Consider the following 20,032-nt stretch of genomic DNA (forward strand, 5'->3'; position numbering starts at 1 on the left):
TGTATTGTTAGGCACTGTTGTAAGGGCCCCATGTGCAGTCTTGCATTTGGGACGATGGCTATGCATGAGGACATCATGCCTAGCAGTTTCATTACAAACCACACTTGGTAGTGTTGGTTTGGCTGTATGTTTAATATTGTATTGCGGAACGCCTGTACCCTTTGTGGACTTGGGGAGGCAATAGCCTTCTGTGTATTGAGTGTGGCTCCCAAGTATTGTTGTATTTGGGATGGTTGTAGATGTGATTTTTGGTAATTTATAGAGAACCCTAGTTTGTGTAAAGTTTCTATCACGAATTGCGTGTGAAGAAGACACTTTTGCTGAGTGCTGGTTTTTATTAACCAATCGTCCAAGTAAGGGAATACGTGCATGTGTTGCCTCCTGATGTGAGCGGCTAATACTGCAAGGCATTTTGTGAATACCCTTGGGGCTGTTATCCCGAATGGTAACACCTTGAATTGGTAATGTACGCCTTGGATTACAAACCTTAAGTATTTCCTGTGGGAAGGATGGATGGGTATGTGAAAATATGCATCCTTGAGATCTAATGTTGACATGTAGTCTTGTTTTTTGAGCAAAGGAATTAAGTCTTGAAGTGTTACCATGTGAAAGTGATCTGATGTAAAGATTCAGTGTTCTGCGGTCTAATATGGGTCTCAGCGTTTTGTCTTTCTTTGGAATCAGGAAATACAGGGAATAGACCCCTTTTCCTTTTTGATGGTTGGGTACTAGTTCTATTGCTTGTTTTTGTAACAATGCTTGGACTTCTAGTTGTAACAGGTCTAGGTGTTTGGACATGTTGTGTGCTCTTGGTGGCACATCTGGTGGAAATTGTATGAATTCTATGCAATAACCATGTTGGATAATGGCTAGGACCCATGCGTCCGTAGTTATGTTTTCCCAGTTGTGGTAGTGTGCGGTAAGCCTCCCCCCACTGGTGTTGAGTGGTGGGGGTTTGTGACATTGAAGTCACTGTTTGGTTTGAGGGGTTTTTGGGCTCTGGAATTTCCCTCTTGCCTTTGGTAATTGTCCACCCCTGTATGTGCCTCGAAAACCTCCTCTTTGATACTGGCCCTGATATGTGGGTCTGACTTGTGAGGTGGAATGCTCTGTGGTTTGGGAAGGAAACCCCCCTCTAAAGTGCGGCTTTCTAAAAGTGCCTCTGCTTTGTGGGGAGTAGAGCGCGCCCATGGCTTTGGCCGTGTTTGTGCCCTTTTTTTAGTTTTGCTATTGCCGTATCCACCTCCGGCCCAAACAATTGTTCTTGGTTGAACGGCATATTTAGCACAGCTTGCTGGATTTCTGGTTTGAAACCCGAGCTCCGTAACCATGTGTGCCTACGAATGGTTACCGCAGTGTTCACTGTCCTTGCTGCTGTGTCTGCCGAGTCCATTGCAGATCTTATTTGGTTGTTTGAGATAGTTTGTCCTTCCACAACAACCTGTTGGGCACGTTTTTGGTACTCCTTGGGCAAGTGCTGGATGAAATGTTGCATCTCGTCCCAATGTGCCCTGTCGTAGCGAGCCAATAGAGTCTGAGAATTGGCAATTCGCCATTGGTTGGCTGCCTGTGCTGCTACCCTTTTGCCTGCTGCGTCGAATTTCCGACTTTCCTTGTCTGGCGGTGGTGCGTCTCCGGAGGATTGTGAGTTGCCCTCTTTCGGGCTGCTCCCACTACCACTGAATCTGGAGTTAGTTGCTGTGTTATGAACACAAGGTCCGTTGGAGGAGGTTTATATTTCTTCTCCACCCTAGGCGTGATGGCTCTGCCTTTTACTGGGTCCTGAAATACTTGTTTGGCGTGTTTTAACATGTCTGGTAGCATTGGCAAACTTTGGTATGAGCTGTGATAAACAAAAAATCGTCTTCTATGGGCTCTGCATGCATCGCTACATTATGGAATGTATCTGCCCTTGAAACCACCTGCATATATGCAGTGCTGTCCTCAGGTGGTGACGGCCTTGCTGGGTAGCAATCGGGACTATTGTCTGACACGGTGCATCATACAAGTCCCATGCATCTGGGTCATCTTGTGTCATCCCTGTGTGCGTTGGCGACTGCATCGGGGGTGTTGCTACCGGAGACAGGTGTGGCAAATGCAATGGTGACTGCTGTGGCGAGAACCTTGGTGGTGTTTTGTCTTTTGCCACCTTTGCCCTTGGCTGCGTTTCCTCTTGGAATGCTAGCTTTCGCTTGATCTTTATTGGAGGAAGAGTTTGGATTTTCCCCCTTTCCTTCTGTATGTGCAGCCTCCTCTGGGTATGGTCTGGCTCTGCCATGCCCAGTTCTTGTTCAAATCTGTGCCCTTGCAATTGACTTGAAAGGCCTTGCTCTTCTGTATAAGAGCCTGTTTTTGGCTCAGAGGCTGCATGTTTCGGCACCAAAGTTTTTTGTACAGTCTTTTTCGGCTGCGAAGAAAGCTTCTTGACTTTAGGGGTGTCGAACTCTCGGTGTCGAGATGGTTTGGAGCTGTAATCTCAATCGGAGTCGGATGTCTTCGACTGCTGGGAGGCCTTTTTCGGTGCCGATGTATGGTCACCGTGTTTTTTTGGGTTAAGCCATGGCCTGATGGCGGTGGCATCCCCTTGGCCTTTATTATTTTCAAGTGAGTCTTTGACGGGGCTGGTTTACTCACAGTTTGTTGCTGCGTCTTCGGCAGCTCTCTTTCGGACTCGTCCGAGTCCGAATCTCGAATGGAGAACCTCTCTTCTTCCTCGGCGTCGATCTGCTCGGCCGGTGTCGACGCCATCTGGAGTCTTCTAGCTCTTCGATCGCGTAGGGTCTTCTTCGATCGAAAAGCCCGGCAGGCCTTGCAATGATCCTCCCTGTGTTCCGGAGAGAGACACAGATTACAGACCAAGTGTTGGTCTGTATAAGGATACTTTGCGTGGCAATTCGGGCAGAAATGGAAGGGGGTCTGGTCCATGAGGTTTGAAGATGGACGCGGTCGGGCCGAACAGCCCACGCTGAAGAGTGGAAGCCTCGAAGGGCCGCCAGAGCGCTTCTTTGTTTCGGTGTCGATGTGCTGACACTAAACCGGGACCGAGCGTGAACAATACCGTCGAATTTTCCGACAACTAGGTAACTTTCCCGAATCGAAATACGGAGCGAAGAGGAACACGTTTGAACCCAATGGCGGAAAGAAAACAATCTAAGATGGAGGAGTTGACGGCCATGCGAAATGGAGCCGAAAGGGAGGAGTCCTTCGGTCTCGTGACTCGAAAAGACTTCTTCAAAGAAAAACAACTTGTAACACTCCGAGCCCAACACTAGATGGCAGGATAATGCACAGCATGTGTATCTGCAGCTACACATGCCATCGAACACATATACCATTTTTTTTTTTTTAAATAAAAATATCCGCAGATCGGGGAGGCTTGGGTGGGTGCAAGGAATCTGCAGCTAGATAGAGTCTCTACCAGATACCTTGTTACCGAAGGTAAGTAACTTGTTAATCTGATAGACACTTCTATCTGCAGCTTCCTTACCTTAGAATAGATACCCAAGCTATATTATAACCCATGGCAGTGGGTCTGAAGGAGATTTTTATACCAGGAAGTCCTGCAAGACAGAACGGGCAAAATGCCCCTCTCTTTGCACCTGGCTATCCAGGCAGTAGTGTTTTGCAAACGTGTGCAAGGAAGCCCACATTGCCGCCTGACACATGTCCACCACAGGTACACCACGTGCTAACGCAGTGGTAGCAGCTTTCCCCTTAGTAGAGTGAGCTCTCAAGCCCTCAGGAGGCTGCTTCTTTGCCAAAACGTAACAGATCCTTATACAGAGAACGACCCAGCGCGAAATTGATTTTTTCTGTACTGCCCGACCCTTCTTTGCACCAACGTACCCCACAAAGAGTTGGTCGTCCAGCCAGAACTCTTTACTGCGGTCAAGTTAGAACGATAACACTCTTTTTGGGTCCAGCCGATGGAGACGCTCCTCTTCCATAGAGGGATGCTGAGGTGCAAAGAAGGTGGGCAGGGTGATATTTTGACCCAGAAGAAAAGGGGTCACCACCTTGGGGAGGAAAGAGGCACGAGTTCTGAGAACCACTTTTTCAGGACAGATTGTGAGATACGGCGGTTTTGATGACAAAGCCTGTAGCTCACTCACTCTTCTGGCAGATGTAATTGCCACCAAAAAGGCTGTCTTAATAGTGACGAAGAGGACAATTATGTAAGGGCTCGAAGGGAGCACACATAAGGAAGGTAAGAACCAGATTAAGGTCCCACTGGGGCATAACAAAAGGCACAGGTGGGAACAAACGCACAAGCCCTTTAAAAAATCTCTGTACTATAGGTGATTTAAACAAAGATGGTTGATCGGGGAACTGAAGAAAGGCCGATAAGGCTGCAAGATAGCCCTTGAGAGCCCTGTTGGGCAAGAGATAATATAAACAAAAGGATATTAGACAGAGAAGGAGAAAGAGGATCAATAGACCTCTCTGTACAATATAAAACAAAACGTTTCCAACGGCAGGCGTAGATCGACTTAGTAGAGGGACACCTGGCTGCCAGAATGACATCGCAGACCTTGAGAGGGAGGTCATAAACCATCAACTGTCGTCGCTCAATCTCCAAGCATGAAGGCGCAGAGTTGACAGGTTCAGGTGAAGAACCTTTCCCTGCTGCGACAGAAGATCCTCCTGATGAGGCAGCCTGATTGGAGGACAGATGCTCATTTTGAGAAGCTCTGGATACCAAACTCTCCGTGCCTAATCCAGAGCCACTAGGATTACTTGGACCCGGTCGTTCTTGATTTTCTTGAGAACTCTGGGCAGAAGTGGTATAGGCGGAAAGGCGTATAGGAGGCCTGAACTCCACTAGCGCCGAAATGCGTTGCCTAGCGATCGCCCCCTTGGAAACTCCAACGTGCAAAACTGCTGGCATTGTACGTTCTCTACGGAGGAGAAGAGATCTAACCAAGGCTCTCCCCACTGCTGAGAGTTCTTACGCCACCCCCGGAAGTAGACACCATTCGTGATCCTCTAAGCATTTTTGGCTGAGCTCATCCGCCCTGGCGTTCAGAGATCCTGCCAGGTGTTGAACCACCAGGGTCATGCACTGCTGTTCCAGACATGTCCAGAGACGTAAAGCCTCTTGACAAAGGGTCCACGACCCCACATCGCCCTGCTTGTTGCAGTACCACATTGCAGTAGTGTTGTCTGTGAACACCTGCACCACCTTCCCTTTCACAACAGGAAGAAATCCTTTTAACACTAGTCGGATCGCCCGAAGCTCCAGCAAGTTGACGTGGAGCCCAGATTGTGCCAGAGACCACTGACCTCTGATCTCAACCTCTCCCAGATGGCCGCCCCATCCCAGAAGTGACGCATCTGTTAGATGTGGTTGGGGAAGGGAGAGGAGTCTGCCTTTGACCCAATCGCAGTTCACTAACCACCACTGCAGATCTTTTGCAGTCCCCTCCGAGATCTGAACCACGTCGGTAAGATTTTCCTGATGCTGTGCCCATTAGAACTTCAGGTCCCACTGCACAGCCCTCATGCGCCATTTGGTATGCTTGACCAACAGGATGCAGGAAGCCATGAGTCCCAACAGCCTCAGAGTCTGCCTCACCGAAATCCAGGATAGAGGCCAAAACATCGGTATCATAACCTGAATATCCTGGACCCGCTGTTCGGGAGGGTAGGCCCGATACTGCACTGTGTCCAGAACAGCCCCGATGAAAGTGAGCTTCTGAGAAGGAGTCAGGTGTGACTTCGGCAAGTTTGTAGTGAACCCCAGCGAATGCAGGAGGTCTGCCGTCGTCTAGAGGTGGGTGACAAGAGCCTGGGGCGTAGGAGCCTTCAGCAGCCAATCGTCTAGGTAGGGAAAGACTGAAATCCCTGACCTGCGCAGATGAGCTGCCACCACCGCCATCACCTTTGTGAACACCCGAGGGGCACCAGTGAGACCGAAAGGAAGCACGGTAAACTGAAAGTGCTCGCGGCCCACCTTGCACAGCAGGTAACGCCTGTGGGCTGGCAGGATAGAAATGTGGAAATACGCATCCTGCAAATCTAACGCTACCATCCAGTCTCCTTGGTCTCAGGCAGACAAAACCTGAGCAAAAGTGAGCATCTTGAATTTCTCCTTCTTGAGGTAGAGATTGACATCCCTTAAATCCAAGATAGGGCGAAGGCCTTTGTTCTTTTTGGGAATCAGAAAGTAGCTGGAATAACAACCACTGCCTACTTCTGATATCGGGACTCTTTCTATGGCTCCCTTGGCCAAGAGAGCTGTAACTTCCTCGCGGAGCAAAACCAGATGTGTAGGAAGTTGGCTCTGTATATAATATTTCAAAGTAAGAAATAGTGTGCACAGATGTAGTAAAGTACCATCTTGCCTGGCACGTTACCCCCATATTTCACTGTATATATGTTGTTTTAGTCTTTGTGTCACTGGAACCCTGCCAGGCAGGGCCCCAGTGCTCATAAGTATGTGCCCTGTATGTGTTCCCTGTGTGATGCCTAACTGTCTGTAGGAGGCTGGCCTGGCATATAGTGGGTAGCAAGGGGTACTTACACTTTGTACCAGGTCCAGTTATCCATTATTAGTGTAGAATAGGTGTTTCTAGCAGCTTAGGCTGGTAGAAGGTAGCTATAGCAGAGCAGCTTAAGCTGAACTAGGAGACATGCAAAGCTCCTACTATACCACTGGTGTCATATGCACAATATCATAAGAAGACACAATACACAGCTATACTAAAAATAAAGGTACTTTATTTTATGACAATATGCCAAAAGTATCTCAGTGAGTACCCTCAGTATGAGGATGGCAAATATACACAAGATATATGTACACAATACCAAAAATATGCAGTAATAGCAAAAGGAAGTAATGCAAGCAGTGTATAGTTACAATAGATTGCAATAGGAGCACATAGGTATAGGGGCAACACAAACCATATACTCCAAAAGTGGAATGCGAATAACGTATGGACCCCAAACCTATGTGAGCTTGTAGAGGGTCGCTGGGACTGTAAGAAAACAGTGAGGGTTAGAGAAATAGCCCACCTCAAGACCCTGAAAAGTAGGTGTAAAGTGCACCTATATTACCCAGAGAGCACAGAAGTCGCGATAGGGGAATTCTGCAATGAAGACCAACACCAGCAATGCAACCAAAGTGGATTTCCGGGCGAGAGTACCTGTGGAACAAGGGGACCAAGTCCAAGAGTCGCGACAGTCGAGATTGGGCAGATGCCCAGGAAATGCGAGCTGAGGGTGCAAAGAAGCTGCCACCGGATGGTAGAAGCTGTGGATTCTGCAAGAACGAAGAGGACTAGGAACTTCCCCTTTGGAGGATGGATGTCCCACGTCGTGAAGAAGCTTGCAGAGGTGTTCCCACGCAGAAAGACCGCAAACAAGCCTTGCTAGCTGCAAGGGTCGCGGTTAGGGTTTTTGGATGCTGCTGAGGCCCAGGAGGGACCAGGATGTCGCCAATTGCGTGAGGAGACAGAGGGGGCGCCCAGCAAGACAGGGAGCCCTCACAGGAGCAGGCAGCACCCGCAGAAGTGCTGGAACAGGCACTACGAAGAGGAGTGAACCGGAGCTCACCCAAAGTCACAAAAGGAGATCCCACAACGCCGAAGGACAACTCAGGAGGTTGTGCACTGCAGGTTAGAGTGTCGGGGACCCAGGCTTGGCTGTGCACAAAGGAAATCCTGGAAGAGTGCACAGGAGCCGGAGCAGCTGCAAATCACGCAGTACCCAGCAATGCAGTCTAGCGTGGGGAGGCAAGGACTTACCTCCACCAAACTTGGACTGAAGAGTCACTGGACTGTGGGAGTCACTTGGACAGAGTTGCTGAGTTCCAGGGACCACGCTCGTCGTGCTGAGAGGGGACCCAGAGGACCGGTGATGCAGTTCTTTTGGTGCCTGCGGTTGCAGGGGGAGGATTCCGTCGTCCCACAGGAGATTTCTTCGGAGCTTCTAGTGCATGGAGGAGGCAGACTACCACCACAGCATGCACCACCAGGAAAACAGTCAAGAAGGCGGCAGGATCAGCGATACAAGGTTGCAGTAGTAGACTTTGCTACTTTATTGCGGTTTTGCAGGCGTCCTGAGCAGTCAGTGGTCGATTCCTTGGCAGAAGGTGAAGAGAGAGAGATATGCAGAGGAACTCTGATGAGCTCTTGCATTCGTTATCTAAAGAATTCCCCAAAGCAGAGACCCTAAATAGCCAGAAAAAGAGGTTTGGCTACCTAGGAAGAAGGATAGACTAGCAAAACCTGGAGGAGCCTATCAGAAGGAGTCTCTGACGTCACCTGCTGGCATTGGCCACTCAGAGCGGTCCAGTGTGCCAGCAGAACCTCTGTTTCCAAGATGGGAGAGGTCTGGAGCACACCACTGGAGGAGCTCTGGGCACCTCCCAGGGGAGGTGCAGGTCAGGGGAGTGGTCACTCCCCTTTCCTTTGTCCAGTTTCGCACCAGAGCAGGGCTGGGGGATCCCTGAACCGGTGCAGACTGGCTTATGCAGAGATGGGCACCATCTGTGCCCATCAAAGCATTTCCAGAGGCTGGGGGAGGCTACTCCTCCCCAGCCCCGACACCTTTTTCCAAAGGGTGAGGGTGTAACACCCTCTCTCTGAGGAAGTCCTTTGTTCTGCCTTCCTGGGCCAGGCCTGGCTGGACCCCAGGAGGGCAGAAACCTGTCTGAGGGGTTGGCAGCAGCTGCAGTGAAACCCCGGGAAAGGTAGTTTGGCAGTACCCGGGTCTGTGCTAGAGACTCGGGGGATCATGGAATTGTCTCCCCAATGCCAGAATGGCATTGGGATGCCAATTCCATGATCTTAGACATGTAACATGGCCATATTCGGAGTTACCATTGTGACGCTGTACATAGGTAGTGACCTATGTCCAGTGCACGCGTGTAATGGTGTCCCTGCACTCACAAAGTCTGGGGAATTTGCCCTGAACGATGTGGGGGCACCTTGGCTAGTGCCAGGGTGCCCACACACTAACTTAGCACCCAACCTTTACCAGGTAAAGGTTAGACATATAGGTGACTTATAAGTTACTTAAGTGCAGTGGTAAATGGCTGTGAAATAACGTGGACGTTATTTCACTCAGGCTGCAGTGGCAGGCCTGTGTAAGAAGTGTCAGAGCTCCCTATGGGTGGCAAAAGAAATGCTGCAGCCCATAGGGATCTCCTGGAACCCCAATACCCTGGGTACCTCAGTACCATATACTAGGGAATTATAAGGGTGTTCCAGTAAGCCAATGTAAATCGGTAAAAATGGTCACTAGCCTGTTAGTGACAATTTAGAAAGAAATGAGAGAGCATAACCACTGAGGTTCTGGTTAGCAGAGCCTCAGTGAGACAGTCATCACACAGGGAACACATACAGGGCACAATTATGAGCACTGGGGCCCTGGCTGGCAGTGTCCCAGTGACACATACACTAAAACAACATATATACAGTGAAATATGGGGGTAACATGCCAGGCAAGATGGTACTTTCCTACACTGTCTCACTGAGGCTCTGCTAACCAGAACCTCAGTGGTTATGCTCTCTCTGCTTTCCAAATTGTCACTAACAGGCTAGTGACCAATTTCACCAATTCACATTGGCATACTGGAACACCCTTATAATTCCCTAGTATATGGTACTGAGGTACCCAGGGTATTGGGGTTCCAGGAGATCCCTATGGGCTGCAGCATTTCCTTTGCCACCCATAGGGAGCTCTGACAATTCTTACACAGGCCTGCCAGTGCAGCCTGAGTGAAATAACGTCCACGTTATTTCACAGCCATTTACCACTGCACTAAAGTAACTTATAAGTCACCTATATGTCTAACCTTCACCTGGTGAAGGTTGGGTGCAAAGTTACTTAGTGTGTGGGCAGCCTGTCACTAGCCAAGGTGCCCCCACATTGTTCAGGGCAAATTCCCCAGACTTTGTGAGTGCAGGGACACCATTACACACGTACACTGTACATAGGTCACTACCTATGTACAGCGTCACATGGTAACTTCGAACATGGCCATGTAACATGTCTAAGATCAAGGAATTGTCACCCCAATGCCATTCTGGCATTGGGGTGACAATTCCATGATCCCCCGGGTCTCTAGCACAGAACCCGGGTACTGCCAAACTGCCTTTCCGGGGTCTCCACTGCAGCTGCTGCCAAGCCCTCAGACAAGTTTATGCCCTCCTGGGGTCCAGGCAGCCCTGGCCCAGGAAGGCAGAACAAAGGACTTCCTCTGAGAGAGGGTGTTACACCCTCTCCCTTTGGAAATAGGTGTGAGGGCTGGGAAGGAGTAGCCTCCCCCCAGCCTCTGGAAATGCTTTGATGGGCACAAATGGTGCCCATCTCTGCATAAGCCAGTCTACACCGGTTCAGTGATCCCCCCCAGCCCTGCTCTGGCGCGAAACTGGACAAAGGAAAGAGGAGTGGCCACTCCCCTGACCTGCACCTCCCAGGGGAGGTGCCCAGAGCTCCTCCAGTGTGTCCCAGACCTCTGCCATCTTGGAAACAGGTGTTTGTGGCACACTGGACTGCTCTGAGTGGCCAATGCCAGCAGGTGATGTCAGAGGCTCCTTCTGATAGGCTCTTACCTCTCTTGGTAGCCAATCCTCCTTCCTAGGTAGCCAAACCTCCTTTTCTGGCTATTTAGGGTCTCTGCTTTGGGGATCTCACCAGATAAGGAATGCAAAAGCTCACCAGAGTTCCTCTGCATCTCCCTCTTCACCTTCTGCCAAAGGATCGACCGCTGACTGCTCAGGACGCCTGCAAAACCGCAAAGTAGCAAGACGACTACTAGCAACCTTGTATTGCTTCATCCTGCCGGCTTTCTCGACTGTTTCCAGGTGGTGCATGCTCTGGGGGTAGCCTGCTTCCTCTCTGCACCAGGAGCTCTTAAGAAATCTCCCGTAGGTCAACGGAATCTTCCCCCTGCAACCGCAGGCAACAAAAGACTGCAACACCGGTCCTCTGGGTCCCCTCTCAGCACGACTAGCATGGTCCCTGGAACTCAGCAACTCTGTCCAAGTGACTCCCACAGTCCAGTGACTCTTCAGTCCAAGTTTGGTGGAGATAAGTCCTTGCCTCCCCACCCTAGACTGCATTGCTGGGAACCGCGTGATTTGCAGCTGCTCCGGCTCCTGTGCACTCTTCCAGGATTTCCTTAGTGCACAGCCAAGCCTGGGTCCCAGACACTCTAACCTGCAGTGCACAACCTTCTGAGTTCTCCTCCGGCGTCGTGGGACTCCCTTTTGTGACTTCGCGTGGACTCCGGTTCACTTTTCTTGTAAGTGCCTGTTCAGGTACTTCTACGGGTGCTGCCTGCTTCTGTGAGGGCTCCCTACATTGCTGGACGCCCCCTCTGTCTCCTCTTCCAAGTGGCGACATCCTGGTCCCTCCTGGGCCACAGCAGCACCCAAAAACCTCTACAGCGACCCTTGCAGATAGCAAGGCTTGTTTGCGGTCTTTCTGCGTCGGAACACCTCTGTAAGCGTCTTCACGATGTGGGACATCCATCCTACAAAGGGGAAGTTCGTAGTCCTCTTTCTTGCAGAAATCCAAGCTTCTTCCAACAGGTGGAAGCTTCCTTGCACCCTCAGCTGGCATTTCCTGGGCTCCTGCCCACTCTCGACACTTTTGCGACTATTGGACTTGGTCCCCTTGTCTTACAGGCACTCAGGTCCGGAAATCCACTGTTGTTGCATTGCTGGTGTTTGTTCTTCCGGCAGAATCCCCCTATCACGACTTCTGTGCTCTCTGGGGGTAGTAGGTGCACTTTACACTTACGTTTCAGGGTCTTGGGGTGGGCTATTTTTCTAACCCTCACTGTTTTCTTACAGTCCCAGCGACCCTCTGCAAGCTCACATAGGTTTGGGGTCCATTCGTGGTTCGCATTCCAATTTTGGTATATGGTTTGTGTTGCCCCTATACCTATGTACTCCTATTGCAATCTACTGTAATTTTACATTGCTTGCATTACTTCCTTTTGCTTTTATCTGCATAATTTTGGTTTGTGTACATATATCTTGTGTATATAACTTATCCTCTAACTGAGGGCACTCACTGAGATACGTTTGGCATATTGTCATAAAAATAAAGTACCTTTATTTTTAGTACTTCTGTGTATTGTGTTTTCTTGTGATATTGTGCATATGACACCAGTGTTATAGTAGGAGCTTTACATGTCTCCTAGTTCAGCCTAAGCTGCTTTGCCGTAGCTACCTTCTATCAGTCTAAGCTGCTAGAAACACCTCTTCTACACTAATAAGGGATAACTGGACTTGGCACAAGGTGTAAGTACCACTGGTACCCACTACAAGGCAGGCCAGCCTCCTACAAGGTCCGTCACCGACATGGTGCGATGACAGACCACACAGCGTGCACCCTGTCTTTCTCGAAGACATGACTTCAAACAGTCAAAAAAGCCTTGACAAACCGTTGAAGGGTAGCTCTTTCCGGAACTGCACTTAACCGGCATGGAAGGCAAAGAACTGACGTACGCACGCCGAGACGGCGTCTATATAGACAACCGTGACATCATAGACAGCTCCAACGATGCTGAAAACGCACGCGGAGCTGGTCGACGCACGTGGATCTGAACGACACCGCCTGACGGCACGCGCAGGGTACTGCTCAGCAGAACAAATTCCGGATTCGAAGCTGATGTCAGGGAATTCTAAGGTAAGGAAGCTGCAGCTAGAAGTCTGTATCAGATATATTGGAACTGTATGAATTTTTTCTATGCATTGGTAGTGCGTAAGAAAATCGATGTAAGCATAGATGTGGTCATGATCGTGTCTGCACGGCAGTGTCAGGGGGCGTAAACAGGCACCCTCATAAAACCGCCTCGAACATTTGAACTCAGTCTTTGAATGCACACCCCATATAACCAGAGAAGACCATGATTTACAGCCCTGTTTACGGAAAAAGACTGGAGCCACTGAAAACATTCAGCACTCTGGTCAAATGCTCTTAGCCTAAGAAAAAAATAGTCTCTAAGCACATCCTACAATGGCACAAGTGGAATGACAAGTAATGGGGCCATGCTACATGGGAGTCTACAACTGAAGAAAAGGTGGGGCAAGGAGAAAGGATTGACCTCTAACAAGAACGGTTTTTTTAAGGACACTGAAACAAACCAATGAAAAAGCAGAGAGCCCACAAAGTAGTATATAAGTATATACTAAATTATATACAAGAGGCTGTAGGCTTATGCTCGACCTACAAAAAGGACTGACAAAAACAGCTGCAGTGTCACCTTCTATGGAACATCTTTCATCGCTTACAGGGGATCTGTACTTTATTCGTTAAAACTAACAGCGCCAACTGACACTGGTTACAATTTTAAAATTCCAGATCCAGTCTGAACACGCAATAGGGAAGAAAACTAAAACCTACATCATCTTTTTCAGTGGTTGATGTTCAACACAAATCCTCAGTTATGCATAAATCAAACAAAGTCACTAAACTCTACAAAAGGATATGTTGAAAAAATGTAATAAGATGCAAATACCACATACTCTCGTTTGTGTCAACTTCCATTTTATCTTCTGTATTGGTGCTGCTTGAGTCGAACAAGTTTTGTTTTGCGCCATCCTCTTCTTCAGAGTCCGTGCTCTCCTCACTATCAGTACTGCCAGAACTAAGGAAACAAATTAACACTTGGGCTAGTACATACAATTTTCATTATCATATATCAAGAGAAAACAGAGATCTGCCTGCAGGTACTTTTCACCTGGCATTCATGATGAAAACAGTAGAAGAGAATTCAGTGAGATTCACGTCTGCATAAGATGTAAAGGTTTTTTTTCAAACCTTAGTATTTCCTTCCATGAGCAAGGTAAAAAATAAAACATACCTGTGCCTGTTATTGGGCATGGATCTATTTCACACAATCAAATGCTTTTTAAAATATTCCTCCATCAGGTTACAAACACATAGCGACTAATAAATTAGTTTCACTCTGGGAGCCTAACCATACGTTTGACCTAATCTATTTCCCAGCAAGCAATCAGATTCAGTGAAGGTGGATCACACTGATAGGTTTATTCATCTTATTGGGCATGAGTGCTTCTAAGAGTGATATCAGCACTGGAGAAACTACAGTGAGAGCTATCTAGTTTCACTAGCTATACTTCATAGATATACATACCTTTAAGAAAACAACGTCAAATATTTACAGGGGGGATGGTAACGAAGCCTCCTTCTCTAGTAGTGAGGTTCTTGGGAGCAGCATGATTTGGCATACATCTCTGGACAGAAGTGAGTTGCGAAAAATGTACCCTTATCTTCCGATTGCCCATATACAAAAAAAGGGAGGAGCTACACAAGGCTTATTTGTTATTATGTACTTCAAGACAAGTGGGCCCAATCTTGAACAAATCATTCCACTTCAAGCTTAAATATTATAATAAGGAATAGGGAGTCGTATTTGTTTTACAACTCTTCCAACTCAATGGTTATTTGGGCTAAAGTCATGACTTCTATAGACCCTGCACATTATTCACCTGTTCTTGATGAGTTTTCTTTTTCCAATTTTAGTGCTAAGTTGTTAGCATTCTCGTCCTGTAGCCAGTGAGGGGCTGCCAAACAGCCCTAATTGCATTTGCAATTTCCTTCTGAAACAGATGACATTGAGCAGGAGCTTCCCAGTACAGCTGTCACTAAGTACTGAGCAGATCGACTATTGCCAATGTTGCAGGGGAGTTGAGCAACTGTTCAGCCCTACCAGGAAAACATGAGAAAAAAAAACGAGGGAAACAGGAGACAGTCTGCTGCAACTGAAACTGTATGTGACTTGACTGAAAAAGCCAAGGCTCCGTTGAAAAGGTCTACATGGAGGACCAAATCAAGAAACACCAAGCTCTGAAGCCACTATCTCCAAGAGAGGTGACAAACAATAGAAAACAAGTAAACAAAGAATAACAGCTGAGCTTCAGGACAACCTTTTTAAATTGCTAACCCCAGAACTCAACAAAAACTCTGAACAAATGGCCTGCCTATGGCTATAGGAGGGTCCTGGGCCTGAAGGTCAGGGTATGCTGAGAGTAAGTGGACGAACACTTGGCTCTCATGGTGCTTTTACCTTTAGTGCAGTGGCGCTAGAAACACAAGATTTCCCTACTTCCTATGAGGTGAGCTATTCTTACGTTGGTTCAGGGAGACAAGGCTGGATCGTTTAACACACTTGTTGATGTATGTCTTCAGAAAAATAGCCATTCTGACCACGTCCTATGCTCCTTACTGATGCATACTATGCCTGCAGTTGCTTTTGTTTATGTGGTTGCAATCAAGGGTAAAATCCTGACAATCTGATAATGAAGTATATCCTTCCTCCCCCCTGTAGGAAAGTACCATCTTGCCTGGAATGCTACCCCCATTTTTCACTGTATGTATGTTGTTTTAGCCCTTGTGTCACTGGGATCCTGCTAGGCAGGACCCAAGTGCTGATAGTATGTGCCTTGTATGTGTTCACTGTATGGTGCCTAACTGTATCACTGAGGCTCTGCTAACTAGAACCTCAGTGTTTCTGCTCTGTGTGCTTTCTAAATTTGTCACTGCAGGCTAGTGACTAAATTTACCAATTCTCATTGGCACACTGGTACACCCATATAATTCCCTTGTATATGGTACTTAGGTACCCAGGGTTTTGGGGTTCCATGAGATCCCTATGGGCTGCAGCATTTCTTTTGCCACTCGTAGGGAGCTCAGACAATTCTTACACAGGCCTGCCACTGCAGCCTGAGTGAAATAACGTCCACGTTATTTCACGGCCATTTTTCACTACACATAAGTAACTTATAAGTTACCTATATGTCTAACCCTCACTTGGTGAAGGTTGAGTGCCAAGTTAATTGGTGTGTGGACACCCTGGCACTAGCCAAGGTGCCCCCACATCGTTCAGGGCAAATTCCCTGGACTTTGTGAGTGCGGGTCACCCTTACACGCATGCACTATACATAGGTCACTACCTATGTATAGCGTCAAAATGGTAACTCCAAACATGGCCATGTAACATGTCTAAGATCATGGAATAGTCACCCCAATACCATTCTGGTATTGGTGGGACAATTCCAAGATCCCCTGGCTCTCTAGCACAGAACCCGGGTACTGCCAAACTGCCTTTCCAGGGTTTCCACTGTAGCTGCTGCCAACCCCTCAGACAGGATTCTGCCCTCCTGGGGTCCAGGCAGCCCTGGCCCAGGAATGCAGAACAAAGGATTTCCTCTGAGAGAGGGTGTTACACCCTCTCCCTTTGGAAATAGGTGTAAAGGGCTAGGGAGGAGTAGCCTCCCCCATCCTCTGGAAATGCTTTGATGGGCACAGGTGGTGCCCATCTCTGCATAAGCCAGTCTACACCGGTTCAGGGATACCCCAGCCCTGCTCTGGCGCGAAAGTGGACAAAGGAAAGGAGAGTGACCACTCCCCTGACCAATACCTCCCAGGGGAGGTGCCCAGAGCTCCTCCAGTGTGTCCCAGACCTCTGCCATCTTGGAAACAGAGGTGTTGGGGGCGCACTGGACTTCTCTGAGTGGCTAGTGCCAGCAGGTGACGTCAGAGACCCCCTCTGATAGGCTCTCACCTTTCTTGGTAGCCAATCCTCCTTTCAGGGTAGCCAAAGCTCCTTTTCTGGCTATTTAGGGTCTCTCCTCTGGGGTATTCTTCAGATAACGAATGCAAGAGCTCAACAGAGTTCCTCTGCACTTCCCCCTTCAACTTCTACCAAAGGATCGACTGCTGACTGCTCAGCACGCCTGCAAAACCGCAAGTAGCAAGACTACTACTAGCAACATTGTAGCGCCTCATCCTGCCGGCTTTCTCAACTGTTTCCAGGTGGTGCATGCTCTGGGGGTAGCCTGCCTTTACCCTGCACCAGAAGCTCCAAAGAAATCACCAGTGGGTCGACAAAATCTCCCCCCTGCTAACCCAGGCACCAAAAGACTGCAACACTGGTCCTCTGGGTCCCCTCTCATCCCGACGAGCGTGGTCCCAGGAACTCAGCAACTCTGTCCAAGTGACTCCCACAGTCCAGTGATCCTTCAGTCCAAGTTTGGTGGAGATAAGTCCTTGCCTCCCCACGCTAGACTGCATTGCTGGGTACAGCGTGATTTGGAGCTGCTGCGGCTCCCGTGCACTCTTCCAGGATTTCCTTTGTGAACAGCCAAGCCTGGGTCCCCGGCACTCCTTCCTGCAGTGCACAACCTTCTGAGTTGTCCTCTGGCATCGTGGGACTCCCTTATGTGAATTAGCACGGACTCCGGTTCACTTTCCTTCCAAGTGCCTGTTCAGGTACTTCTGCGGGTGCTGCCTGCTTCTGTGAGGGCTCCCTGAGTTGCTGGGTACCCCCTCTGTCTCCTCCTCCAAGTGGTGACCTCCTGGGCCACAGCAGCACCCAAAAACCTCTACAGCGACCCTTGCAGCTAGCAAGGCTTGTTTGCGGTCTTTCTGCGTGGGAACACCTCTGCAAGCTTCATCGTGACGGGGGACATCCATCCGCCAAAGGGGAAGTTCCTAGTCCTCTTCTTTCTTGCAGAACTCCATGCTTCTTCCAACAGGTGGCAACTTCTTTGCACCCTCAGCTGGCATTTCCTGGGCTCCTGCCCACTCTTGACATTGTTGCGACTATTGGACTTGGTCCCCTTGTCTTACAGGTACTCAGGTCCGGAAATCCACTGTTGTTGCATTGCTGGTGTTTGTTCTTCCTGCAGAATCCCCCTATCACGACTTCTTTGCTCTCTGAGGGTAGTAGGTGCACTTTACATCTACTTTGTAGGGTCTTGGGGTGGGCTATTTCTGTAACCCTCACTGTTTTCTTACAGTCCTAGCGACCCTCTACAAGCTCACATAGGTTTGGGTTCCATTTGTGGTTCGCATTCCACTTTTGGAGTATATGGTTTGTGTTGCCCCTATACCTATGTATTCCTATTGCAATCTATTGTAATTCTACACTCTTTGCATTACTTTTATTGCTATTACTTATCTAATTTTGGTTTGTGTACATATATCTTGTGTATATAACTTATCCTCATACTGACGGTACTCACTGAGATACTTTTGGCATATTGTCATAAAAATAAAGTACCTTTATTTTTAGTAACTGTGTATTGTGTTTTCTTATGGTATTGTGCATATGACACCAGTGGTATAGTAGGAGCTTTACATGTCTCCTAGTTCAGCCTAAGCTGCTTTGCCATAGCTACCTTCTATCAGCCTAAGCTGCTAGAAACACCTCTTCTACACTAATAAGGGATAACTGGACCTGGCACAAGGTGTAAGTACCTCTGGTACCCACTAAAAGCCAGGCCAGCCTCCTACAGTATGGTTGCAGTTGGTTCCGGAAACTGTTGATCTATGCTCCGCCGGCTCCACATCAGAGTTGGGGATCAAAATAGGGGCTGTGCACCCAGCAAGCACCTGGAGCTAGGCAATTGGAGGTGGGGAAGGTCAAGATGGTATGATCAGCGCTGGTTCGGATCCAGAAAAGGATCCTCTGGGCCTAACTGGAACCAGGGCTAGAACTGCCAGCGTTCAAACAGAAGGGGCCACGCCAGCTACTTGGGGCCCTAAGGCGCACCATAGGAATCTGCCTGCCCAAATGTGCAGCGTACTGCCGTATACAACACTTAACTGGGTGGGAATCGTTCCGGCTCCCGCATCCCAGGGAGGTTGCAGAGCCAGCCAAGGCTCAAACTAGAGCCAGGCCTTGGATGCTCCCTCATCTTATCAGGGGATGGATGAGGAGAATATGAAAACTGCTTGAAGGAAGCTGGCCTGGTGTGTAATGGGTACCTAAGGTACTTACACCTTATACCAGGTCCAGGTATCCCCTATTGGTGTAGTGTAGGCAGTGTCTACAAGCCTGGGTCTCCAGAGGTAGCTGTGGATGAACAGCCAAGCTATATCTAGGAGACATGCAAAGCTCATGCAATACCACTGTAGTCACACAGCACTAACGCACATAAAAGAAAACATTCAATGTTACAAAAATAAAGGGGTCTTATTTAAATGACACAATTATCAAAAATAACTATAGAGGCAACCCTCCAACAGGAGGTAAGGAACACTAGATATGCCATAGAAAATACCAATAGGAGAAGTTCAAACCATGTACTACCAAAAAAGGGAATGCAAATGGAGGACCCCGACCTAGGTAAGTGGGATATGTAGAGGTGAGCTGGAGGAACTAGGAAACCCCAAAGGTAAGTACCAGAGTGCTCCCCAGCGACCAGGAAGAAAGGTTTAAGTTAATGGATTTTCCCCAAACCACCCAAAAGGACTAAAAGGAAGAAAATGCAACACCTAGACAAGACTGCAAGAAACCAGCGGTGGATTCCTTAAAATGAAGACGTGTGGAAGAAAGGGACCAAGTCCAGAAGTCACAGAAGAGTCGAGTGGGGAGAGGAGTCACTACCCATTCAACTCTGGTTGCAGGAGTTAGTCGACGGTAGGACGAAGACGGTCCGGAATGCAGCCCAGGAGCAGGGGAAGAGTTACTGGAGGATGCAGTCAACATCCCACACCGGATAAATGATTGCAGTTGGTCAGTGGCATGGAAAAGCCACCAACAAGCTTTGGCAAAGGCAGAAGTCGCAGTGAAGCAAAAGTGGAGCTGCCGGGGACCCGCAAGGTCCAGGATGGCTCAACCCAAGGAGGGAGCCCTGGGGGGACCCTCAGCAAGGCAGAGGGTCCACAGAAAAAGGCCATGAAAAACTGCAAAGAACAAGAGTGTATGGGTTCAAATGGTGGACCCATATATCTAGTAAGGACAATATTAAGGTTCCATAAAGGAGCTGGAGGAACCCTGGGTGGAATAACCTTAAATCCTTCCATAAACACTTATTACAGGAATTCTGAAGAAAGAAAGATGCCAGTTTTGGAGGTAAGCAGCTATAGCTGCTAAAGGAAGTCTGATAGATGAATATGTTAAATTTGCCTTTTGTAAATGTAGAAGATAACAAAGTCTTGCACGGATGCTTTGTGTAGATCAATATGTTTAGGTTGACAGTAGCATACAAAATTTTACCATTTTGCAGCATAACACTGTCTAGTTGTACGTTTATGTGTCTCT

At 48.4% G+C, this 20,032-nt stretch overlaps 1 protein-coding gene across 6 annotated transcripts in view; it reads right to left on the minus strand.

The window, feature by feature from the left end:
* Positions 1–20,032, minus strand: part of PPP6R3 (protein phosphatase 6 regulatory subunit 3) — a 1,278,047-nt gene that overhangs the window by 193,425 nt on the left and 1,064,590 nt on the right. For all 6 annotated transcript variants that reach the window (XM_069223039.1, XM_069223035.1, XM_069223038.1 and 3 more), the window contains one exon: positions 13,485–13,606. In XM_069223039.1, the coding sequence (XP_069079140.1) occupies positions 13,485–13,606 (122 nt within the window). The remainder of the gene's footprint in view (positions 1–13,484; positions 13,607–20,032) is intronic.

This window comes from Pleurodeles waltl, chromosome 3_1 (assembly GCF_031143425.1).
Source record: "Pleurodeles waltl isolate 20211129_DDA chromosome 3_1, aPleWal1.hap1.20221129, whole genome shotgun sequence".
Lineage (NCBI taxonomy): Eukaryota > Metazoa > Chordata > Amphibia > Caudata > Salamandridae > Pleurodeles > Pleurodeles waltl.